The sequence below is a fragment of the Strongylocentrotus purpuratus genome, unplaced genomic scaffold (assembly GCF_000002235.5).
Source record: "Strongylocentrotus purpuratus isolate Spur 01 unplaced genomic scaffold, Spur_5.0 spur5_scaffold_15, whole genome shotgun sequence".
Lineage (NCBI taxonomy): Eukaryota > Metazoa > Echinodermata > Echinoidea > Camarodonta > Strongylocentrotidae > Strongylocentrotus > Strongylocentrotus purpuratus.
Genome location: NW_022145600.1, coordinates 17,019,301 through 17,046,401, shown reverse-complemented (window position 1 = coordinate 17,046,401; position 27,101 = coordinate 17,019,301). Strand labels below are relative to the sequence as shown.

The 27,101-nt window shown below is 35.0% G+C and overlaps 1 protein-coding gene across 8 annotated transcripts in view; it reads right to left on the bottom strand.

Annotated features, from left to right (window-relative positions):
* The window catches only part of LOC575934 (myoferlin), a 159,786-nt gene that overhangs the window by 75,683 nt on the left and 57,002 nt on the right, over positions 1 to 27,101 (bottom strand). For 4 of the 8 annotated variants that reach the window (XM_030985697.1, XM_030985698.1, XM_030985700.1 and 1 more), the window contains exons 21-36: positions 26,249 to 26,299; positions 20,894 to 21,037; positions 20,281 to 20,361; positions 19,539 to 19,618; positions 17,881 to 17,998; positions 17,020 to 17,122; positions 15,937 to 16,061; positions 13,558 to 13,731; positions 12,870 to 12,954; positions 12,109 to 12,186; positions 11,578 to 11,759; positions 8,169 to 8,321; positions 7,410 to 7,508; positions 6,555 to 6,716; positions 5,654 to 5,825; positions 1,577 to 1,717 (exon numbers count right to left, since the gene is read on the bottom strand). In XM_030985697.1, the coding sequence (XP_030841557.1) occupies positions 1,577 to 1,717; positions 5,654 to 5,825; positions 6,555 to 6,716; positions 7,410 to 7,508; positions 8,169 to 8,321; positions 11,578 to 11,759; positions 12,109 to 12,186; positions 12,870 to 12,954; positions 13,558 to 13,731; positions 15,937 to 16,061; positions 17,020 to 17,122; positions 17,881 to 17,998; positions 19,539 to 19,618; positions 20,281 to 20,361; positions 20,894 to 21,037; positions 26,249 to 26,299 (1,948 nt within the window). The remainder of the gene's footprint in view (positions 1 to 1,576; positions 1,718 to 5,653; positions 5,826 to 6,554; positions 6,717 to 7,409; positions 7,509 to 8,168; positions 8,322 to 11,577; positions 11,760 to 12,108; positions 12,187 to 12,869; positions 12,955 to 13,557; positions 13,732 to 15,936; positions 16,062 to 17,019; positions 17,123 to 17,880; positions 17,999 to 19,538; positions 19,619 to 20,280; positions 20,362 to 20,893; positions 21,038 to 26,248; positions 26,300 to 27,101) is intronic. The other 4 variants (XM_030985702.1, XM_030985703.1, XM_030985704.1 and 1 more) reach the window with 2 other exon arrangements.

Below are 27,101 nucleotides of genomic sequence, written 5' to 3'. Positions count from 1 at the left end.
TTCTAATGGTGCAATAAAAAATTTTTTTTGGTGTGTGTGCGGCCAATTTCATTCATTAAATTCATCATATAAAAGCTTCAATGCTCATCAAAATATAGGTTCTTGATTTGCCAATGATGGTAATATTACTGTGAAAGTTGCTGCTGAACCTTATCTCTACCATCTTAAAAACACTACCAAATTTTCTAGGGCTTTAAGCAAAATAAATAATACTTCATTTTAGTTCTATCAGAATCATACCCATTTGAAATGGGATTTCCTCTATTAAACAGAAAACCGATCATGCCAATTATCTTCCAGATAGATTTGAGGACATGAAGTTCTAGATTGTTCTGACATTTCATTATTCATAATGCATGACTTCTATACACAACTACAAGGTAATACTACTATGTTAGTAGGGAGGAGACAGAGAAATTCCCCACAAGGAGGAAGATTAAATGAGGGTCTGGGGGCAGCGCCCCTGGCTGGGTTAAAGGGGCTGCAGACAATGTTAGAATATATTTATGAAAAGGGGAAGAAGGGGGCTAAAGGGGACTCTATAACGATGTTCAGATGAAAAGAAAAATAATTTTGAAAAAATCTGTTTTTTCCCTCGTCTTGAAATCTCAAAATCAGTGGAAATCTGCTGATCGGTGGAGGAATCTCATCCCTGGTTAGTGCAGGTGGTGACTGCTACATACTCAGCAGTATCTACAAACTGATGGCAATAATGCTTAAGTTGCAGTTCTCATTCTCCAGTACAATCATATGTGTGTACATGCTAAATACTTCCAAGAAATAATATTAGTGTTTAGATTTCAAAATAATCAGAAAGTCAAGAAAATATTTGAAAATTAATATCCCCATAATTTTGCAGCATTTCTAATGAACCAGTGGTGAAGTTTAGATAGTTCTGGTGCATACAGGCTGCTGGTGACATCTAGTCGATTCCACATCTTACCTCCTTGTGTATCGGCTGTGCGCAAGAAAACTGTCAAAGCTTTGAGTTGTCAATGGCAGTAACGGCCTTCTTACAATATATACATGTATATTAAGAACTATAGATGCATTCTCATTTTTACATTATATACAAGAATAACAGCTACTTTACTAACATATAAACATCAAATCATGCTTTGTTACAGTTTGGAATGTACATGTAAAAGCATGCTCATGTGACATGCCGTTAAAACATCCATATTCAGCATACACGTACATAAATAGATGCATCAAATCGCTTTCTCTATTCTCAGGCAGTGGACAATAACATGGCTAGTGATTAAACACCAAGTTAATGGCATGCTGTGAACGTTTAAAATAACATTTTACATCTAGAAGCAGAAGTAGTAGAGTGCTAAGTGCTAGACGCATCTACAAAACATGTAAAAACATTGCAATTAGATCATTAAAATACAACCACAAAGAGAAAAATCTGTTAGTATGAGAGCGCATGAAGATGTGATCTTTTGAGGCTTTTACATGGATCATATAAACATCTAAATCTACACGGTATGATTATGATGATACACTGTAGTATGATGTGATGAGAAGAGGACTAAAAAGCACAGCAAAGCGGGCGTGTCAACTAGGTTACCTGTCTCGGCCGGTGGTGCCCCCTCGACAGGGGGTTGTTGTTGTTGTTGTGGTGGTGGAGGTTGTTGTTGTGCTTGTTGTTGGGGCTGTTGTTGCTGTTGTGGTGGTAGTGCAGGGGTTCTTGCACCATTACCATTGGTAGCTACAACAGTGTGGAAACATTATACAGTTAAGACCTGTGTATAATGACTGGCTTCATCATGGAGGTAGATTGGCCAGGTCTTTAAAGACAGGTTTTGCAAGAAACCTCTTTTGGTTGGTAGACTCTAACATAAAGATAGCATCCAAAAAAGTAAAAGTGTTGCATTACTTCCATACCTGTAGAGAAAGATTTACTTTCGAAAAAAGTAAAACTGGTCTTTACGAACAGGTTGCCACATAGCTCTTGTAGTGGGTGGAGTGTTACATTATTCATTTACATTAACACAGAGAAATTTGCATTTTAGCTATACCTGCAGAAAAAGGCTAGATTTATTATGGATAAAAGTTAAACTGGTCTTTATGGACAACATTGTAGAGTGTAGCTTTAGATAAAATAAACACAAAAAGCAACCCCTGAAAAAACACCACCGTCAAACCAGCGCAAACATGGATGCGTTATTTCTATAACCCTTAAAACTAAAGGATAAAAATAAAATAGGTCTTTATAAACAAATTGCATCTTGAGTATACAAAAATAATATCGCTAGTGATATTCGTTTGTCAATAGCGATATTATTTTCGATGCTACATCCGCAATGAGTAATATATTTAGCATTATTGAGTATACAAGTTTAGAAAATATTGGGGGAGGAGGGGGTATGTTAAATTTAGATTGAACTAAAAGAGAATATCAACTTCTTAAATCCTAGAATTACAACAGATATAAGTAGAATCGGTCTTTAAAGACATGTTGCATCATAAGAAAGAGAATATGTAATTGTTACAAAATCCAAGATTTACCATGGATTAAAGTCAAACTGGTCTTTACAGACAGGTTGCATCATAAGCCTTTATAAGACTTTTTAGATAGTAACCAGAATGGAATAATCACATCATAACAAAACACTTGTACCTATTGAAAAGGCCTCTATTTCACTGTGGATTAGTAAATAAGTCCACCCCTTTATTTATAAGATACTGTTTGATAATGATGTTTGATGATAATCATCAGGCAATCTACTTGTATTACAATACATGTATCCATAGGGAAAGTCCAATTTTAACATAGATATCCATGTAAAACTGGTCTTTATAGACAGCCTGCAACATGAGTTTATACAATACTGGGTTTCTTAGGGATGGTTTAACATGGTAACCAAAATCGAGCATCAAAATAAAAACTGGTCTTTATACACAGGTTGCACTATATAAAGAATACATCTTAATATGATACTCGGTAGAGGTTTCAGACTACTGGGGGAGAGCATAAATCACTAACTATAACTGCAGAGAAGGACTACATTAACGGTACTGGTCTTTACAGACAAGTTGTACCATACATATAATTATTTTATACACCTTTATAAGATACTGGGTTTTGAGGGTATGGTTTAATATGGTATCCTAAAAGGGAGCAACAAAGCAAAACTGGTCTTTATAGACAGATTGCATCATAAGTGTACACCTATATTCAATAATGGGTTTCTTGGATATGCAGTTATATGTAGATAGGAACATAATTGGCTTACTTCTATAATCGCCCTCCCCCCCAGCCCCCCTCCCCCCTCCCCTCCCGCCAACACAGAATCCTCTTGGATCTGCCACTAAGTTTACATCAAGTCATTTATGGATGTCTTCCAAGAAAAATACAATATTGAATCAATTTGGGTGCTCAACAAATCTTGTATGATTTTTAGATCCTTCTTTTTCTATCCAAAAAGAAATATCAATACTATAACTGAAATATATTATACATGTACATGTACATGTATGAGGTAATTTGGTTTAATAATGGGTCATATTTGAATGATAAAAAGCTTACCAGGTAAGGCAGGTATCTACTTTCATGAGGTATTGATTATACATCAGGGAACATAAATATCCCTTTTCATGAAATATTACACCGTCATTTACATGCGAATTAACACCTTAATGTAAACCACATTGTAAACCACAATATACACAAGGGCCAGTATTCAATTCAATAGTTTGAAATATGAATATTTTACTTAGTTTACGGCTTATATAAAATACTTATCCAATTTTGGTATTCAGTTCAAACTTTTGGCTAAGTATTTAACCTTAAATGTAGACAGCTCTCTACCAGGCTTAAGCCATTAATTGGAGGCCTTCATTGACAGGCATACATTTTTTAAAGCAGTATTATAACTTGGCACAATTATATCAGCCTGCATTTATTGCGATGCGTTAATTGCGCATTACTTTTGATTGACCATCTGATGTCACAATGCTTATCAGTAAGTATTTTGTCGTAAATTAAAACTTTTACATAGCTTAGCACAAAAAATAAGTAGTAATTTAACTTAAATAAAGTATGTGATTGAATACTGGCCCTGTATTTCAAATCAGCATCAGCATATCTGAGCATACAACTCATCAAGATTTCAGAATGCTTCTTAGTTAACAGCATGTCTCACACCTTTTGTTAAATTAGAAAAATATTAACACTGCAACAAGAGTTTCCAAAGCTGTTAATGGCATTTACAGAACTATGTCCCATTGAGAATAATTAAAGAGAAAATTGGAGATTCATTTCTTTTGCCCTGTTTTGGAATGTCCATTAAAGGATTTAAAGCCCCACTGCATATAGCTACTTGCGCCCTCTATATAGCAAACAATGCCTAATCGGTGACCATTGGTCCCCCATGGTCCTCTTTTTCTTATGTTAATTGAGAGCTGATTTGATGAGATAACCACCCGTCAGTTTATCATGCAGGGAGGTCTAATCCCTCCTGGCCAAAATAGCACAGATAGGCTTTAAGATCAACAGATTTGTCTTCAACATGTTCACAATAATCAGCAACTGAATAGTTAAAAATCTATAGGTAAAAGTGGTAGGATCAACTGACCACCAACAAATCCAATATATTCTACCTTCAACAGCAATGTATTCTCTTGTCTGTTTTCATTTGAGTGTGTGTGTGGGATTCAATACTATAAATGAAAATATCTCTAATACGTTTGGGAAAATCACATCAAACTTTAATAGGATTCTAAGTAAGTTCCCTTATAGTCCAAGTGCAAAATGTTTGTTTTTGAGTAATATGTTTCTAGACATGTTTCTAGATATGGTCATGTAATATGGATTATACATGTATTTTATAATAATACACTTATTCTTAAAATTGATTTAACATACTGCTTGAAAACATATACATCTTCTTATTTTGTATAAATCTGTACTGATATTTTTTGGCTTGTAGCTAAATGTTAAATAAATATTTCTTTGGAGGGTAACATGCTGTGAATGATGGAACATTGTCATGATTTCAAACTCAATTATTGGAATGTTCATTGTGTGATCTATTACTAAATGGGACTGGTGGTAGAAAAAGGGGTTATAAGTTGTTTTAAATGGTTGCTTGTTAGTTATGAAAAGTATAATAGTTAGTATTGATGCTGGGTGGACTGAAACTTTGAAAAGCTGCACAAAACCATGCAAAATTTGGTATTAAAGATTAAATTTCAAGTGTAGTGCACATAAACTTGTGATTTCCATTTTTATATTCATCTTCAATTGCAATTTTTTTGTACAATATTCAATTATTCTGAAATCTACAACGCAATCTACAAGTCAGAATTACTGTCAAAATTTGCAGCTCAAACTGCTCTTAAAAATCAAATCCCATTTCTCTAATGTATAGCATTATTTGCTCTTTTAAATTCATTCAACCAAGGTTTATGCAAGATATGGGCATAAGGGCGCACAAATCCAAACACCGGCATGGCTTAATGCAGCTTTTCAAGGTCAAGTGTGGCCAAATAAAACAAACATGTGTATCAAACAAAACATCATTCAACAAAAAAGTAAACAAATAAACTGAAATGAGATGCAACAAATGATTAAATATGGCTCAAGTCAGAAAAATGCATCATGACCGGATTACGAAAACAAAATGGGTTGCTAATTGTTTACCTGGCATGTCTCCTGGTTCAGTGGTCTCTGCACCCTCGATCTCGGGGACGCAGCGATAGGGTTGCAGCTTCTTGATGGAGCAGGTCCCGACGATGGGCTTGCGACCAAAGGCGCGGTGATCGCGGACCTTGATGTTGATGGGAGGGGTATACAGCTCTTCCTTTGGTAGATGCTGTAAGTAGGAAAGGATACAAATTTCTTTTGATCTGCGTTGTATTGTATAGTTTTTCTTCACTTTGTATTCATCTTTTTTAAAAAGGTTATTGGCTCTTCATTCATCTTCATGCACTCCTTCTGTAGAGATGTAGTGCTCCATCTACATTTAACTTGTCTATAATAAGGTCCATCACCCGTAAGTTTCCTTTGTATTTCCCAAATCTTTCCTTCTCCCTTCTTGAAAAAGTTTTCTTCTACCCTTCTTCTCTTCCTATAAAATATTGAAATATGCCAATAAAGTTGCAATCACAAGATTAGTGCAAAATAGCTATCTTCTTTCAGAGAATATTCAGAATGTATGAATGTAACAAATATATGCTGAATTTTTTTTAATTATATGTCTAATTATATGCTTAACACGATAGTACAGTTGCTTGGTTTCTTTTCACACAAAAAAGCAAATGAAAAAGTAACAAATTATGCAAATACTGAATTATTAAATTTCAACAGTATTCATCTTTCCGTTTATTCATGCCTTTTACTCAGATACATGTACATGGATGCAAGAGATGATAAATTGTCTTCATTTGTCTTTATTTCAAATGAATATTTGCAGATACTGATTTCTTTGACATGCAGTTAACCCATGGCCTACACCGGAACTGGGTTGCTCAGAGTTCAGTGGTCAAGGGGTTAAAAATATCCTTATTTTAAAGTTATTTTTCATAAAGTGACTAAAACTTACCACTTCAAGGAAGAGTAGTGGCTGATCAAAGTTTGGATTCTTCTTGGTGTTCTTGATGACCTTTGACTTGATGATCTTACCACCGACCTCAAACTCGAGACTGGGCGAGGTCACGGAAGCCAGCTGGTACTTCTTCATGTTACGCACTCCCCAACAGAGGATCTGAACAAGACGGGTAAATGAATGGAAATAATTAGTCTTCGGCTGTCTTCAAGCTAGCATAATAAGTCCAAGCTATATTACTTATATTTTGTCACGAATTAAGGAATAACGATTTAAAATCAACATCCAAATTGTCATTTTCCTTCATATAAGGTCTGATCCAACCTATAGTGTGGCTATCAATTTTACGATACCCTTGCAAGGTATGTGAATATCTTTGGTGTAGCCAGTTATGTATGGGACAAAATACCTTGCACTAGCCCAAAATAATAACTGCTTTGAGATGGCAATGGTTAACAATATTTCCCTCAAGGTGACCTTGAAACCCTGCCATGCCAGAAAAAAACTCTAGCAGCTAACATTAAAGAACAATTTCAAGAGCCCTGCATAGAGGCTTCAACAAAAATGAACTGCTTTGTGTCTCATATCACACCTCTGGCACAGTATATGGGCTCTCAGAAGGACATTTTCATGCAAAACACTTTCAATATGCATTTCATTTTTCGAATGATTACCAATGTTTCATGATTGATCTTTTTATATTATTAGTGCATATTTCTCAATTAAATGGGGTAATTTTGTTATGATGTGTACTTAAGCACTTTATAAGAAACAGTTATTATTATCATTATTATTATTATCTGTCATAGATCCAAAAATAATGTCCATTATCAGACATTTTTCTCTACCTACCTCAACTCCTGTACGCTGTAGTACAGGCCTGATACCGTTGGGTACGATGAATAGTTCTCCCTTCTTGGGTGGCATGAATGGAAGATCCTTACCATCAGACTAAAAGAAAGAGGAAGGAACGAGTTTAATCCTAGTCTGCTCACAATTTTCATACTCCATCATAATATCATGATACAGAAACGATACATATAGAGGGCATGAACGAAAGATAATTTCAATGCACTTTACATGAATGAACACGTGAAAATAATTTGAACTACAATAATATCTGAGAATATTAAAAACTGACTTTCATATGACTTTTCACAGCTTCTTTAAAAAAAGGAAATGTCCCGATTTAAGTTCATTTTCATTTCATTTCATTTCATTTTTTTTCTTCAACACGGATCACTTGCTTCAGCCAACGGCTGTTCTTCTGCAAGTCTGTGCATACATTTAAAAAAAATTAAGAAATAGATCATGGGTGTGCAAAGTTACCAAAATTAAATAATCTTTTCCAGTATTCACAACTTTTTCAATCATTATCTCTGTAATCTGTAATTGTTTTTGTTCTTTTAATCAGATCCACCATACACCTTAATTTTTTTCTAAAATTAAGTAGTAAGAGAACTTTCACAATATAATCCTAAATAATTACATTTGAAAGAATTACACATGGCGTAACCCAGAAAACTTGACATACCATTTAATCATCCTACATGTAAGTTCACTACCAAATCATAAATTCTTTACATCGATTCAAAGATCTCATTTGCTTACCATGAGGAAGAGTTCAAAGGAAGCGAGAAGTTCACCAGCGTTTCCAGATCCCTTGTAGAACTGATGCCAGGCCAGACGAGCTACGCGCGGATCAGAGGGATCTAGCTTCACCTGGGGGCGGACTACCGTACGTCCCATGAACTCGTTGCTGCCCTGTAGAGGGAGTCCAAGAGAAAAAAAAAGTAGTTAAAGGTATGGACCAGATTTGGACACGCCCCCCTCTCAAAAAATGAAATGGGAGCTTTTATTACCAATCATGTGACAGAATATGTTTTGACTAATACGAGGGCCTTCTAATTTGGGAAATTAACATATCCGGACTGGATAGATATCGCATAGTCCCATATACATGTACATCTTTCTGTTTAAAGTGCTTGTTACTTTACTAAGACTGGGACAGATTTCTTATCGTTTTGATGAATCCAGAACCTTGCAGTACACACCAATACTTATATGCTAGATGATCAACTTTTCCTGATCGATTCCACAATGTTTTTTTTTCAGAATGCAATCGCATGAACAGGGGGGCGTTTCATGAAACAATTAGTCAGTGGTTTCCACCAACTAATATCATGTTCACCGACAAGTCTTTTGTCACCGATTATTTTCCAGGCCTGTGATTGGTCAAATTTAGTCAGCGCTGACTAAATTGTTGGTGAACATGATATTAGTCGGTGAAAACCACCGACAAATTGTTTCATGAAACGCCCCCCAGAACTGGTACTTTAACATACAAGAACTGTACAGGTGGGTGTTTCACAAAACTTGTCATCAGTGACAATTAAAAGACATTTTGTGTTATAAGCTAGTGAAATCCTTGCTTCTGATTGGTTATCAGCAGATTTGTCACTGATATTTGTCTTTGTAATTGAAAAAAGACGTTGTTAAACACCCCCCCCCCCCCCCCCCCAGGTGTATACTGGATACATGTGTGCAACCCCAAATTAATCAATTGGATAAGAAATTGAGATGTGCCAGAATTGGAGACTGCATGGATAACATGCATCTTGATTCTGCAGATTAGGGGGGGGGGGGGGGGGGGGGGGTTATGTGTGTGATTTTTTTTTGTTATAGATAAAATCAGATTTGTTAAAAAGAGCACACCTACCTTTTGCTTTAGTTGACTGGGAAATTACTTGTAAAAGACATGCATGTATACTTTCTACAACTACTTTTCTACTACGACCTCATGTAGATTTGCCAGAGTTTTCACAAAGCGTCAGGTAAATTGGACCAGACCATTTGTAGATTAGAGGGGTTTATTTCACAAACATTACCCAGACATTTTGTCAATAAACTAAAGGGGCATGTTTTCATAAAAGGTCTGGTAACGGGACCACCCTACCCGACGCGATGATCCGGTGATTGAAAATAACCCATTTCAACCATCCAACAGTCAATGTAAGGTACAAGCAGATCTGAAGCATACAAACAAAGCCGTCCATTTTCAACCATTAATTAAAAGGCAATCATAATTGCTCTAATATTGTCATTCACACATCTGATTTTATATAATCATTCATGCCTTTAAAAAACCCTGAATGCAGTGTGATGTTGGGAAGTCAGTGAAGAGGTTTTTTAAAGGAATAGGATGGGGGGTGGGGGAGGGGTTATAAAAGGTTAAACGGCAGGAAGAAGGGTTGCCTTTTCCCCTTTTTACCACATGCAACAGTCATGTTTAAATTAGTTATCACCAAAGCATTACAATGTGATATTAATCAGTTGTAGCATTGTGTATAATTAAATACATATTACATATGCAATGAACTACAAGTACGCAAGGAAAAGAGCTTAGTAAAAGAAAGCCATTTCTTTTACTTTTCAGTAGTATTTCATTCAAAAATGCAAAAACAAAAAAAAAGTCTCTTCCAACATTTAAAAATAAACTAAAAAAGAGAGTTCCCTTCATTCCACTATTTAAGGATGGTAAACTTTCAATAAGTATTTGAGTAACATTTTTATCAAACAAACAGAGAACAAAGAAAAATGGTGCAGTAAAATATGTTTACTCACTCCAAGCATTGCCTACAGTATGTTATATTAACATAATATAAATAAAATAATGTATACAACCGTAAACCATAAAGTGGTGCAGTGTAAAAGAGGAACAAGAAGAGGGAAAGCAATAAAAGTTAATTCAAATTCATAAGGGGGGAGGTGAAATGGAAATAAGCAATTTACATCAACCTAGAAATCATGGGCTTCATTAAATAAATCTGATACACTCAAAATACAAATTGTTAATTAACCAAGCAGGATGAAAAATTGTCATTGTTACAGCAACATCCTAAATGGATAATTTAAACATTAGTTGGCAATCAATTAAAATTGAAACAGAGAATCTAAGGTGGAATAATGCCAAGAGAGACAATTTTAAGATGAATTTCATGCAATTATACCCATCATAAAACGCTATAAGAGATGTTTATATAACATCTACATGAAAGTAAAGCTGTGTATTAAACAAAGACATCTCAACAATGTCAAAGTTGTCCTTTCACTTGAATGAAAATGAAAATAGAACAAGATGGAATTTTATTTCTTTCTAACATTTTGAAATAGCTACATGTAGAAAAGAATATCCTTACTATAGTATTTACAAATGCTATCATTTATATTTCCATTTATATCCTGCATCAAAAATTTGTTGGCTTTTGATTGGTTGAGAGCTTGTCACAGGACCAAAAATATTTGACCTATTTTTAGAAAGTACTATATGAGAGTACTATTTTGGTTTACTATTTGGGAGTTTTAAAAAATGTGAATTTTGTTTTAATTGAATCAATTTTTTTTCTTCAAATCTTAATTTAATGAAAACAAAATATTTTAAATCTTTTTAGATAAAAATTGACATTTTTTTTGTTCTAAATTTTTTTCTCCCAAAAATGTTTTTTTATTTTTTTATTTGTATTAAATTTTTGATGCAGGATATAAAACAAATATACCATGCCTTCTATTCGAGGTACTGGTTAAACTATGGGCCTCGGTGACTCCAAAAGTACCATTTGCTTAGGGGTACTATTGGAGTCACCTCTTGCGCATAGTTTTAACCAAAACCTCTCAAGGCAGTGTATATTTGTATAATAGACTGTAAGGAGCCAGAAGGGTGTTAACTCCAGAAAGACAATATGTCAACTTTAGTACAGTAATTAAAAAATATACCTACTAGTATTCAGTACCAAAAATACTCTGTCATGAAGCCCTACTGCACTACTTATAGCTACTTGCGCCCTCTATATAGCAAACAATGCCTAATCGGTGACCATTGGTCCCCCATGATCCCCTTTTTCTTATGTTAATTGTGAGCAGATTTGATGAGATAACCACCTGTCAGTGACCATGGTGGGAGGTCTAATCCCTCCTGGCCAAACTAGTACAGAGGGGCTTTAAAGGGAAGAGTCAGACTTACAAAGCTGTCAAAGTCAAAGACCTCGATGCAGATCTCTGGTGGGTTAGCAGCAATGATCTGAGGATCACCAAAGATCTCAATCTCATCAAAGATTAGGGTCTGGTCCCAAGTTGGGCTGAGGGTGGTCTTGATGGTCTCGGACTGTTGACTGCGGTTCAGGAAGCTGACATATGCAAACGGATCTAAGGAACAGAACAAAGACATATGTGAAAGGGTTTGTAACATGACCTGACGCATGCAAACAGAGCTAATGAGTAGAATAAAAGACGTGTGACAGTGTGTATCTGTAAAAGCCCAGACGAAGTACATGTACATCAATGCTATCTTAAAATGGTACTAGAATAAGGTTGTTATAGACAATTGAAAATCTCAACAATATGATTGTATTTCATCACATTTCCCCATTCTGTTAGTAACATATATCATAAACAAACTTAGCATAATATTAACATCTATAAAGAAACAAATATGTGTGCATAATCTTGTTTGATATAATGAAGGTATTCCTCGCCTGTTGTGAATCAGACTTACCAGAGAAGCTGTCTGAATCAGAAGCGATCAAGTCCCTAGCCTGGTAGATGTAGGCTCTCAGCTGGTACTTGTGAGATACTGCAAATGAAAGTGAGTTAAGGTAATATTTTAGAAAGGATAACAATCTTCTTATTAAACATCTAGATTTACATTACATTTATTTAAATTCCAGTGGCTTTCCTGCGGTCACAATTTATCATCTGACTCAAAAAGGAAAATCTGAAATATCAACTTCAAAAGTTTGACATATATTTAGTCTCAACCCTTAGGAACATTCAATCTATATGTAGTAAACATTTTAGTGTCACAATCACCATAAAGATTTCCTACAGTTTCTTTTCTTCATTTTTTTTTTTTGGGGGGGGGAGATTATCATTCTTGTTTTGATATGAGCAAGTCAACGAAAAGCCGGGTACAAATGACCTATATACGTCAGAACAAGTTACCTCCATTAGACTATACTAGGCAAGGAAGTTACTAATACCTGAGGATTGAATGTACAGAAAGTTTACTACTTTATGGAATGACCCATGAGAAGATCTGAAAATAAACTTTATTGTAATTGGTATACCTTATTATCTGTCAAACATTACTAAAGTTATTGAATGGAAACCAGATATGTTACGGATGGACAGAAAGACTGACCAACGGACAGACAGCGACATTACTATATCCCCTCCAACTTCGTTGGTAAAGGGATAGTAATGCTGTGGTTTTTCTTAAAATAAAATAAATAATTACAACCGCTAAATCTCCTGTACCTGTGTAGTTGACAAAGATCCTTGGTGCTGACTTCCTGGAAGACTTCTCATCCTTGTCCTTATCCTTCTTGTCATCTTCATCATCCTAAGAAAATAAAACAAGAAAAACAAAACTAACTAGAAATCCAATTGATGAATTACAAGATATGTCATTCATGCATGCGTGGATTTATACAAATCATATAAAGCACTGGGGGCTTTCCAATGGTTGCCTGGCATAGCAACAAATAATGTATGCAGACTGGATTCCAAGTATTGTTGTTCATTCATTAATAACAGGTAAATAATAATAATAATAGGCATTTCTATAGCGGCGTCTATCTAGAAATTCTACTCCGAGGTGCATTTATTATTACCCTGGCTTTAGCCTAGCTGCCATTACAGCACTCCAGCATTTCAAGGAATTAATTCCTGCCAGGTACCCATTTACATCACTTGGGTTGAGTGTGGCAAACGTAGATCAATGTCTTGCCAAAGGACAATAGTGTCGCGGCGGGACTCGAACCATGGTCCTTGTGATGGACAGTAAGGCGACGTATCCGCTCGACCGCGACACCTCTACACCTCATCACTATATCACCAGGAAAGAAACATCTATAAATTTGAATATGTTTGTAAACCAGCCTATTGATTTCATAAGAACCACAGTTCTTCTTTTAATTCTAAAACACCATCTTGTTACACTCACAGGTCCAGTGACGGAGAAGACAGCAGCGGCATTTGGGGACTCGGCCAACATCTTACGATGCCAGCGTCGACGTCGAACCATGTCCATCTTTCTCTCGGAGGAATGGAACTTCATGTTGAAGAGAGGGGCGTACTCCCACCCCTCCTGTTGGTCCATCTCCTTCTTCTTTTGCTTCTGCAGAAAAAGAGATAATCAATAATTTAACAAAAATGAATAACATTAAAAATAAAATAATCCAATAGAAATTATAATTTTAAAACCAATGAACTATAAGTAACAGATTATAATGGTACCTTCATAGATCTCATCATACCATCGGGGGAGTTCATGAAACCTGTACAATAATTTAGTAAGATAAGGAATTATTTGACTTTGCTGAATATTCTCTACAGAAGCCGGAAGAAACCTTGTCTTATCGTCTTCCCATGTACCGTATCTGTACAGTGTGTAAGGAAAGTCACCATCTACTGTGAAACTTCAAATTTGCGGTAAGGTCAAATGAGTTTGTTAATTCATGTACATTCAAGTCATAATTATTACACTTGAATCAATTTTTTGTTAAAGAATGTGACAAGATTTTGAAGGATTAGCATTATATTTATACATATTGGTCATTACACCAGTTTCTTTTTAAACAAAACTGTAACCATCTGTTTTCAGTTAAAGAAAGAATAATGCAATTATTCAATAAATACAACATAGGTTAGTGTGACACCAAGTAAAAAGGGACGGGAAAAAGACATCCTCAAATGTCTTGTATGTCATCATGCATTCAAATTACATTCCTCACATCAATTTTCATTCAATTATCTTGATATTAAAAGCAAAGGGTTTAATTCCCAACACACCTTGGGACCTGGGACCCGTTTCACAAAGCCTTTTTTTAATGACAAATGATAAAAATCAGTGACAAATCTACTTATAACCAATCAGAAGCAAGGATTTCACTAGCTTATAACTAAAACTGTCATTTGTCACTGATGACAAGTTTTGTGAAATGGGCCCTGGTTTAAAAAACACTACAATGTAAATACTACTGTCCATCTCAATTTGGTTTGTGCATCTGTCCTTCAATATATCTAATCTTTCTCCCTCTTTCCACTTTTAATTTCTTCACCTATCTTGCTAAACATTTTAAAGGCATTTGGTTCTGTTTTATGATCATCATGCATGTCCCAAACTCCACCACCACACAATCATCATGCAATTAAAAAGATTTGCAACTTTACATTTATTTATAACACATCATTTGGGCAATGCCGATAGCCCAAACTTTTAATCACCAATTCATAAATTCTGAAGTTCATTTATACTAAGATACAGATACTATATTCAACTTGGAATTTGATTAACGATTTCATAATGCAGACTACAAAGAAATATGATTTGATACATTTAAAATTTATTCTTATTCCAAACATTCTAAGAAAAAAAGAATCAGTGATAGAAATGGTCTCCTGTACTGTACTTACCCATTTGAAAGATTTATAATTAATTAAACACCTAAGGAACAATGATGCCCCCACATTTAAAAATAGAAAATTTACACTGCAACCCATGCTGGGGATCTTCTGTATTATTTTTTTAAATCCCATGCAAGGTTAAAATGTGGGGAGGGATAAAGTGGGGTATTTAAAAACTTGAAAACAAGTTAAATCTCAAATATTTGTTCACCAACTTACAATTTCTTCAATCTCCAATCTTATCTTCTCCTGCAATTTGCATCATTCAGACAGTATTTGATATTCATATTTGAAAAATTTGAAATAATTTAATAAAGGCAACATGGAACTTTGATTTACAATCACAACAAAATTTCCTCAATCCCAATTAACACAAATAACATGACAGTGACAAATTTTGACGTATCTTAATAAAGGCAACATGAAACTATGACATAAAATCACAACATATTTTCCTCAATCACAATTAACATAAATAACAGGACAGTTACAAATTTTTAAATAATCTAATAAAGGCAACATGAAAATTAGATATTCAATCACAACCTATTTTCCTCAATCTCCATTAACACAAATAACACGACAGTGATAATAATTTCTGATCACTTTTAAGACATTCAAGTAGCAGTTGTATCTTTTATTACCTGACTATTGACACTCAGAACAGGTCCTCCAAGACATACATGTAATTCACATTATGCAAATACATCACTCCATGATATCACTTTTTTTTTTCCATCACTCACCGAATTCTACTCAATTCGTATTCATAGTAAGGACATTTCTCCTTCCATTTTCTATATCATATTATTCATGATCAAACTAAAACGACTAATCATCAACAACCTTTGAGTCCCTTCAAGTGGTTACCAAACATTTGAGTTCTAAATGACACAACTTTCACAGAAATACTTACCGCTAGAGCCTTGGGGTCAGCGTTCAGAGATCGTGGTCGAACCCATCGACGACGTCGGCACAGATGGTAGGTCCTCTCCACTGGTCCCCAGCTAGCAACGGATGATTCCACACAGTACTCAAAACCTGCAGGGGAAACAAATATTATAATGTGATATCCAGCAAATGTTGTTTTCCTCTTCAATAGTCAGGTTTATTTTCACCTTCAGAGAGTAGATACAACTTAATTATAACCTGAAATCGACATGGAATTTCACTTAGGATATCTCAAAAATGAGATAAATTTGTCTTTAAAATAGTCTCAAGTCAGAAATTGAGCTTTTTATTTATAGCATTTGTACAACTAGCAAAATGTATAATGCCAACTACTTGCTGTTAATCATAGTTTACTAGGGAAATCTTTTTCCTCTTAAAATTCAGATTAAACTCAGAAATTGTACAATTTGATACAACGGAACACTGTTTTTATATAAAGAAGAATGAGAAGTTGTTTTACATTTTTGGTATTAAAGTTGGTGGCATGGTTGTTGCCCTGTTTACTAAGCAAGGAGCTCAACATGTGTTGTGCCAAAATCAAATCATATCATCAGCTTAGGAATGAAGGAAATCCAAGACTACAGTCTACATACTTTTGAAACTTAGCTCTAGATAATCAAAGAAAAAAGACAATTATATCTTAAAATCAAAAACTCAGCAAAATCAAAAAGTCGCAGTCGAAGTTGAGCAACTGACATTTCTAGTGTTTATTGCACCAAAATAACTACATATAAGTTTACTTTCAGTGCAATTGTACCCATGAAATATTAATTTTTTTCACATCAATATGAAATTATGATTGGTATATTTTGGAATAAAAATGCCACATCTGAGCCTCTAAAAAACCCTTAAATCCACCAGCTTTCAGGGAATCTGGACCCCTGCCTGAGCATTCCCCCCTCCCTGGACCCCACCCGTTATTGGCTCAGTCGCTACGCTCCCTTGCAGCATAGTCATCAAACATACAGGTTGGCACTTCAACTTCAATACAATTTGTTTTGGCGCTTCAGAAGGCCTGCTCTAGGTCGACCTAGCTAACTGATCTTACCATCTTCATCACAAGCTCTGTTGTTATCCAGGGCCCAGGCATCATCCCATTGCCATCCCTCAGGGCAAGGGAACTCTTCTCTCTTGGGGGTAGGATCATCCTTCTACAAAACAAAACATAAACATACTCAACGTTATATATTTTGTAAATGTCTTTATACTTTGAGACCATAATGGAAAAAATGATGAAGAATGAAATTATCACTCTTGATTGCTCTCTCTCTCTCTGTCCACCCCAATCCCTTTTCCCCATTGCCACCTCCTCATTCTCAGCCTCTTCACTTTCATTAGTTCCTTCTTTGTCTTCTTCTGTTTGTCCAATCTTCTTCTTATCAAATGTCTTTTACTACGTACCACTCTTCTTCCGCCTACATGTAATGCCCTAAAATCTTTCATCTCAATCCTTTGTATCTTCCGGTAAATGTGGGCTTTGGTCCTATGACTGTAAAAATGCTTGTAAAAAAGACGCCTGGCTGGAATGCTCCCCAGGGAGTGGAGAATGTGCATACATTGTGTGTGGATAAGCCTGAATCCGAGCGCTTAGACACACGTTGATGTATTAAGCGCTATAAAAGCAGAATATTATTTTTATTGTTATGCCTCCTATTCCTGAATAGTGGAATTTTCAAAAGTTTTATCAAAGGGAGTATGGCACAAGGCACAAGATTACCCTTGTCAACCTAATAATTTAAAAACAAATTTTTGAAGTATTGAATCAAATCGAAACCCTGGACCGACATATTTGAATAGAAAATGGACATCCTTTGTGTGAAAAAAGTTGACCATGGCAATCCCTGCTTGCTTCATTGGTCAACCAAATCCAGCAAAGAGTTAAATTTTAGATACACTAGCTGGGACATACCACATTGGTGTATGGCACAGAAGCGACCTGCCACGACCCTCCAGGAATGTTCCTTGACTCATGTTCATAGATGTCCTCTAGGAACTTGGTCTGTCCTGCATCAGCATCGTACATCAAGCTGATGAAACAGAGAGAAAAAAATATAAAAGGTTAATTCATAGACATGGGGGGTATCTCACAAAGATCCTAAGTTGAACGTATCTCTAAATTGGACTTTACAATTATGGAAAGCCATTAGCATCTTTGAAAATATTTTGTAAAAGTTTATTTAAAAGGCATACAAATTTATTCAAATAATCCATAGTTTCTATTATCAAGGAGATTTCATGTTCTTGATGTGGAATGTATGAAAAGTCTGAAATACTTGAATTTCTGCTTTTGAATATATTTCATTTTAAGGTTATAAATGGCTCTCCATAATTTTTAAGTCAAACTTTAATCAAGTTAAGTTCTACTTGGATCTTTGTGAAACACCCCCATGATAGCCTACATACTGTATACAGTCACCAATATGGCTGTTTTAAACTGTTGACTTGGCATGATGCAGGAACCATGCGTTTCCCTTGAGACAACAGGTTAATGAATACAGGGAAAGGCAAAAGGGGATGTTTTTCACATAATGTAATGACAATCAAAGAAAGCCAATAGCATGCAAGATACAGGAATTAATAGAATAACTACTGGGGGTCACTGAATTCTGGGTGTGGATGTAAAAGCGCTTTGTTCATGTCCATGTACATCAATGAAATGTGCAATACAAGATTTAATCAATATCACTTCTCTTGACTGTATCAGGTAAAACGACAGTGATGATGAAAGTAGTCTTTTTTTATCATAGATGTATACAGAAAAAGAATAGTTATTAAAGTCATTCCATGTAAAAGATGCCTATCATTAAACATGCTGGTGAGAGAAAAAGTAGACTCAAGATTACTCAAGATAGTTCAAGATTACATAATAAAGAAAGATTGAAAATAAAAGTATATTTTCACTTTAATACTTCTGGGAAGAAAAAAGGATTGAAGTAAATCTTTTACCTGCTAGACAAAATAATATGCATGCAACTTTCAGAGCGCATGCCTCCTGAAAGTTGGCAGGTAAACAAAATAAACATTATAATAAATAAACAAATGAAGAGAGAAATGAAGGGTGCTGCTTACATTTAAATGAAATATTTTTGCTTGCGACGTTAAATATCCATTCGAAAGAATTAATTTTAATGATAGAAATCACACTGGCTGCTTTTGCAGTGCTTACATCAACCAAGCATGGAGAACTCAAGATGTTCCAACATCACCCTGGCTTTATTAGCATGGCTTAATTTGAATGTTCACATAATTCAAGGATTTCTTCCTAGGTGAAGAGATCGAGCCACATATGTATCGATGTCATGATGGGAGTGGAACCCATGACCTCCACAACTCCAGTCGAGTGTTCAAATCACTGAACCACTAAATCTCTACTTGTGTTTCTTGCAAGCTCAATAGGAATCGGCTAAATTTTCATAAATTTCATAAGTATTCAAAATTCCACAAATTGGCATGCAGCACCGGATATCATTTCTCTCTTGATAAAATAAAGTGATAACGTGGTCAGGCTATCGCATGCAGGTCAGACATGCCAAGGCCTTGACCCACTTTCTGTATCTCGCTGTATACCTGAGTTCAGGGCTCTTGAACCAGTCATCGTCCCATCGCCATCCAGGCGGCAGCTGGAACTTCTCCTTTGGTAGCTTTATCTACACACAGAGATAATGATGGAATAAAAATCATACACTAAAATTGCTGGCAGTGTTCTCTCATCCTCATCAAAGAAAAAAAAAGTCTTGAACTGAATCGAATTGAATAATGGATGAAAATATCACCATAATTTACTGATTTCCTAGCCTTTAAAGACACAATCATGAACAATTCAATCACTTTCATTTCACTTTAAATATAGTACTAATAACTTCATGTTCATTCAATTTTATCATTTTCTCTACCATAGAATACTATTGCTTTGATATTACTACTCCTCTTTTCCTTCTTCCTTTTTTTAACTCTTTTTCTTTAAAGCATCTTTGGTCTATTGGTTCCATTTTCTTCTCTTCCCTCTCTTTCTGTTTGGTGCATTTATATTCATTTAGATTGTTTTTTGTATATAATAATAATAATAATAATGGCTTCTTATATAGCGCACATGGCTGCCACATCGTGACGCTCCTGGTGCTGCTCGATTATTACCCTGACTTTAGCAAGGCGGCCATTATGGAGCTCTAACATTTCAAGGAATTAATTCCTGTCAGGTACCCACTTCCATCACCTGGGTTGAGAGTGTCAAATGTAGATCAATGTCTTGCCAAATGACTTTAGTATATGAGAACATTTTAGCAAAATACTAAAAATGGCTGAAACTGACCTTTCCTGAAGCATCAGACCACTTTGGTCTTGGCAGTGCCTTGCTGGTCCAGTTTCCTAAAACACTCATCTGATTCTCATACTGTGTGTAATAAAAGAGAACAAAATACATTGTATTAGAGAATGGGAAACAAACGAACCACAGATATTTCCCTAATTTATGTTAGAAAACAGTTTGAAGAGGCCATCCTGTTTCTACTGTGGTGCCCACCCAACAAAAAGAAATGCAGGTTATACACGTACAATAGTTCCAAGTGAAGAAGAAAAAAATTTAGCTTAGAAAGTACATTGATCTATGCTAAATACAGGGGTGATAGTGAGCACTAAACCCCCCCCCCCCCCCTGTCAATCTTTCAATTTCAACTTCAATTTCTTATTCCATTAAAAACATAATAATTACATAATGAATATATAGAAAAGATACATTAGAAAGACCCCTAAGAAAGCAATGACTGTTATGAGGGTCCTGTACAAATACAAACAAATACATGAACATTTGAACAAAATTAATAACATACCCTCATTCATTCCAATACCTATACCATACCCGTATTCACGCAAAAACACTCATCAGCATACATTCCACACACTCTAGAGAGGTATTGCAAGCTTACCGTCTCCGCGAAGACCACGATGCTCGAGTCTGTGAGTCCGCCCTGGAACTGAGCGCTATCCTTTTCTAGACCCAACCACAGCTTGGCCCGGAGCATACCCGGAATCTCCTTCACACCGATGTTGGCTGTCTTCTTGCCAGGGAACTGTCAAACGAAAAGGTCACACCGGAATAGGGGCGTTAGTATACAGATAGAGATATTTCTATCACCACCACTGTTCAAATGCGAAAAAGAAATAATGTTGGGGGTGGGGGTGGGGTGGGGGGGTTACATTTTGGTTGGCTTGAACCGTATCAGCCACCCAATGATGATGCTGTATGAAGAATCAGGAATGAATTTCATGATGTTTGAAGAGAAAAGAGATACAGGAGAGGAAAACACTAAATAATATGCCTTTGGTAATAAAGTTGCACAGGTCGATTTCCATGTCAGTCTCCTGAATGCCTTACTGGTCCATATTCTCAAAAATAAAACCTGTAAGCTTTTACAAAAAATGGAGGATTGGGGTTGAATTGTGGAGAAGAGGAGCTTAGAAATAATCAGAAAACATGGAGATTGGAGTAGTACAGAAGACACACATTTATAACAAAAAAAGAGAAGACATTAAATTAGTTGGAGAGAGGACTCAGAGGAGATAGACATCTACAACAGTGTAGATGTTCAGGAGAAAGACAAAGAAGATAAGAAGAAAACAGAAGTGATACAGGATTGGGAAGACAATCAGTGAAAGAACATGAGGAAAACATTTTAGAACATAGGAGAAAAACAGAAGATAAACATATATACAGAATACCCAGTAGAGGAAAAAAGAGATAGACATCTACAACAGTGTAGATGTAGAGGAAGACAAAGAAGATTAGAAGAAAACAGAAGTGATACAGTATTGGGAAGACAATCAGTGAAAGAACATGAGGAAAACATTTTAGAACATAGGAGAAAAACAGAAGATAAACGTATATACAGAAAAAATAAGTATTAGAGGAAAAAAGAGAATGAGAAACAAAAACATGTACAGTTAACAACCAAGTTATTCATACCCTTACCAAGTTTTGTAATTTGGGAGTATGTGAAAATTGATTTGTCCTGATTTATGTTTCTTGAGAATGTGACATATATTTATATCTCAAAATTATTTATATCTCAAAATTATTCCACAAAGGCCCTAATTCAACCAGTCCACTTTTCTTTCTTGAGCTACGAGAAACACAAAAATAATATATAGAATAATTATATGTACACTTATACATGGAAATTTAACTACAAATAGATTCTGTTCCACTCTCTACTGATATGAGTGAATAAGGGTAGAGATGTGCAGGTTTATTACAAATTATAGACGAGAATATGAGTACACAGACTTCACTTTGCATTAAAAGAATTTTTAAATGGAATATAAATGATTGATAAATACATGAAAACATGTATGTCTATGTAGCCTGCATATTCAAAACAGCTGAAAATTGATACTTGTACTCAATGATTTTTGCCAGAAGGGATTTATTATTAAGATGATGTACATCATATGTGAGGTACTCGAACAACTGCTGAAAATGGATGGATAGTCACGCACAATGTACAATATTATCCCAGTGAATGGAAGCCATCACGAAGATTGTAATGATGGTGCTTATACATGAATGTATAGTGCGGAACTGCAGAAATGTTTCATACCTTTCAAGTATGCATAATGTATGCCACTGCAAAATATTGGTAATGACTACAATGATTTCATGTCATAATGAATGAATGCTTGGAGCTTTCACACTCAACTTTTATAGTACAAATCCATCCAAAAAAATCACTTTACTTCTAGAAACTAGAGGGGAAAAGTATTAACATAACCTTCCGGATTTATATATATACATATATGTATACATTTCTACACAAAATTTTAATTTCACTTAAATATTGGAATTCATAACTTCTCCTTGCTCCTTTCAGTCAGTTTTCTATTGAAGTACATTTCAATATCCACAGATAATGTCAAATAGATAATGGGGGTTTTGATTGTTTTTCTATGTTTGAAACAGAGCGGAGACAAAATAGAATAGCAATTGATCTTTGGCATAAAAGAAGTTACTAAATTACTATGTAAAAAGGTTTGCACAGGGATATCACTTTTAAAATTCAAACTATTGAACATGCGATCATTGCAATGAATTTAAGACATTGAGTATCTTCAAGCACAAGAGAGGCCTTCAAGTCTCACTATTTCTATCAAATGCACTACTCATCTAGCATCCACTACTTCTACTTCTACCAAAAAAACATACAAAAAAAGCAGTATTCGATTGGCTTCAGGCATCCGTAGCTGTTCTTCTTTAATATCAGATTAATATCAGAAGTATATTAAACATGAAATTTTTTCATTGAATCTGAAACACGTACCTCACTTTGTAGTACATTGCAGTAGACAAAATTGTTTAGAATTACTTGACTCTAAACTGTTATTGTTCTGATTGCAATTTATATACCTCTACTTCAACTAGCATAAACAGTATGTAATCTTGCATAGAGTAATAACTCAAAATTTGGACCAAAAAAAATTAATAAAGATGACTATGACTTCAAAATCAAAGAATACCTGAAGTATGTCTTTGCTTCATAGGGCCATGTGCTCCTTCTTGTTCTTCAATTACAATATCCCAAACTTCATATTTATCTTCTTTAACAATACACTTCGTGTTTAAATTTAGATTAATAGGGCTACCTGCTCTTTTCTTACCTTCAATTACAATATCCCAAGCTTCATATTTACCTTCTTTAATAATCCACCTCATGTTAAGTTTGTGAGAAAATACACCCCAACCCTAATTAATAAGTCGCCTACAATCCTTTCAGACAGAAAACAATATCTAATCTATTTTTTCAGATGCAAAGCCATTCAATACTAGTCTAGCAAAAACATTCAAAAAATCAGATGCATAGAAATAAAAAGAAACAACATCATGAAACCAACATTACACTATGACAGTGCATACATGGAGGGAGGGGGGGGACACTCATTCCCGGGGTGCAGTCATTCGGCTAACAAAACAACTATGAGTGCATCCACAGTATCATGGAGATTGTGCACGGGGGGGGGGGGGGGGGGGGGACATTCGTTTCGGTGGTGCAGAAATCTTACCATTCCACTTCCACCCTGATGTGCGTAATGGATGGATAGCGTACACACATATGTGGACACGAGTGCAACAGAAAAAGAAACACAAAGTCAACATTCAAAACCAAGATTATGTCACACAAAACAAACCACTGCATGTATATCACCATTACAAAATAAATTCCAAAAGATAACATTTTCCACAGCACAATTTCCAGGTAAATATTTTGTACAAACCATTACATAAAAAGGAGATGTTTATTTAGTATAATATTTATATTTGCATATTTACATTTGTATATGATTCCCATTTAAATAAAAAGTATAATATTGGAGGTCCACTTTATACAGTGTAAGCTATATATCAGCGTCAAGAGATTACATATCATGGGATATTGAGTTTTTAAGATTATAAATATTCAATTTGTAGGTAAATGTTTGGCGCACAAAATGATTACATTTTTCATATTATGTTCCTTACATCCCCATATACATATTTGCACTAATACAGTTTACATCGAACTTGTTTTAAGAATAAGCAATAAAATTACATCTTTTTCAAGGGGAAGGGAGGGAAGGGAGGGAAGGGAAGGAAGGGAGGGAATGGTGGATGAGGATCACTGTTCAAATTATAGAGAGCTGCCTCTTTGCAAATTGAGTACATGAAACTCATTATCACAAAGAAGAGAAAAGAAATGGTGGGATGGGCAGAAAATCAAAAAGATTCCTGTATCAGGGTCCTTATTACAAAGAACATGATCAAACCATTTAAAAAAACATTATGTGAGCAACTTAGCATCACCTCAATGAAATTAATCAAAAGATCAATTGGATTTGTACTTCAATAATTCTGTTTTCTTTTTTTAAATTCTCAATTACTGGGTTATTTTTACAGGTTATATTTAAGTAACTCTTCAGTGAAAACGCAGTGCATCACAATGCTGAAATGGGTAATGATCATTGTAAATGATGTGCTGGGCTAAAATTAAATGATGTTTGATCTAAATTTCTTCAGATTTTGGAAGGGCAATGATGATAGCTATGAGTATCACGCAAAATGTATGGTTTCACAATGTTCATTTTTATCAAGAAGGAAGACATGTGAGATGGAGTGATTTCATCAATTTCCAATTGAAATGGATTGTTGGAGAGTACAATTTGCCATTTTTTGAACAATTTAAAACAGGGACATGCATTGTGATTTTGATCTGAGGGTCTGCAGTAGAAATATTCAACATTACTTAAAACTATCTCATTGGGTTTTAAAGTTCACTGATGATGCCTAGCTGCACCCTAAGCAGCAGCAGAGGAATTGTTTTAAAGCAGAAATCAGAAGTCAGAAATCTGACTTGTTGCATAGAAAAGCTAAATCGATGACTGGGGTAATAATATATCTGTAAAGCACTTAGAGAAATCGTGGATGTATTAAGCGCTACATAAAAGCGGAATATTATAATTATTGTTATTATTATTATTACGACCAGAACTGAAATACACATTTAGCTGGAAATTCAGGAAAAGGACAACGAAATTTCAGAAATATCTCTAGGGTAATGAGCAAGTATGGTTTTGGCAAATTTTGTCACAAAATTATTGAATCTTTTGTTTGGGGATCAATGAGGTCAAAAAGGAAAAGTAATCGTCAAGGAGAACATGTTTCACTCAAATCCCTCTTGAAATTCATCTTGTCCAAAATGGTGATCCAATATTTGCCCCTGCAACAATTGCTCCAGGCTTTTATTTCATCAAAGAGAGAGGGTTAGGGTCAGTGTTATAATTGGGTTTTAGGTTAGGTTTATAGGGTAAAAGGGTTGGGGTGAGGTATAGTGTTGGGTCCAGGACTGAGGTTAAGAATTTGGTTAGTGTAGTAAAATTTACATGTAGCAATTGTTGCAGGAGTGAGTGCTGTTCATCTACTGAATTCTGTTCTTTTTTTAACCATTTTAAAAGCCTATTTATTTATTGTACAATCAGACTCAAATCTTTACAAATAATGATCAATACAAATGATAAAGCTGCAAGTCATGGATACCTGAACTCCATTTACGCTTACACCATGAGCCAAAACCATACTCACAGAGTACACCTTAAAGGATTGAATTAAAAGCAGGATTGTAAAGCACACACTGAACACCAATGTCAGGTACAACGAAAGGGAGGTGGAAAGCAGTTTAAGAATGAAATAAAAAGCATACATCAAATGGCGAAGAGGGAAAAGAGAGAGAAGAGATTGTTGGGGTTTTTGTTATTACCAAGGCTGGGACTCTCTCGGGAGCTCTCCTGTCGACGTCGGTCGTCGGTTCCTGGTACCAAAAAATCAATCTCCTTTAACTCCTGCTTATTAATTTCATTTCTCCTTTTCAAAAGAGGAATCTGATGCTCTTTCGAACACATAGGCATACAAAATTACAGATACACAGAATAGTCAGGTAGGTACGTCTTACAACAAAAACATATATAAATATTGTGCGAGTAGAGTAAATGGATTTCATAAAAAATATTGTAGGGTACAAAAATAGATACATGTGTAGTGTATATGGAGAAAAATACTTGAAAACATCAAGTTCAAAAATATTTGGAAGTGGCATTCTAGAAATTAGAAATTGTATAATCCATATAAAACTATCAAGAATGTATAGTACTTAAATGAAACTGATATAGAAACAGATAGGGCTTCCAGGTTTACAAATACCTGTATATGAATTTATTTTACGAAATACAACTAAATGTATCATCAATTGGGGTCATAGACATTCAAGACTTCATGAATATGGATCATATACATGTATGCACATGATTGGTACACATATTTGTAATTTAATCATTTGGTTCATCTAACAGCTGCAATAAAGCAGAAAAACAGACAAAAACAGGGCCAAGTAATGAATTATAGAAATGCCACTTCCCGTATACACTTCACAGTATGAGATGAAAGCTATATTCTACATTAGATATACTGTAAATGATCACAGGTAGAACAATATACTGGAAACATTGGAAACATGGAATGTGTATTTGACAGTATTAAACATCGGCCACTGCTGACTAAAATGTGTTAGTAGAATTGTGTTAAGTACCAGTAGTGGAAATTAAGGAAATATTAAA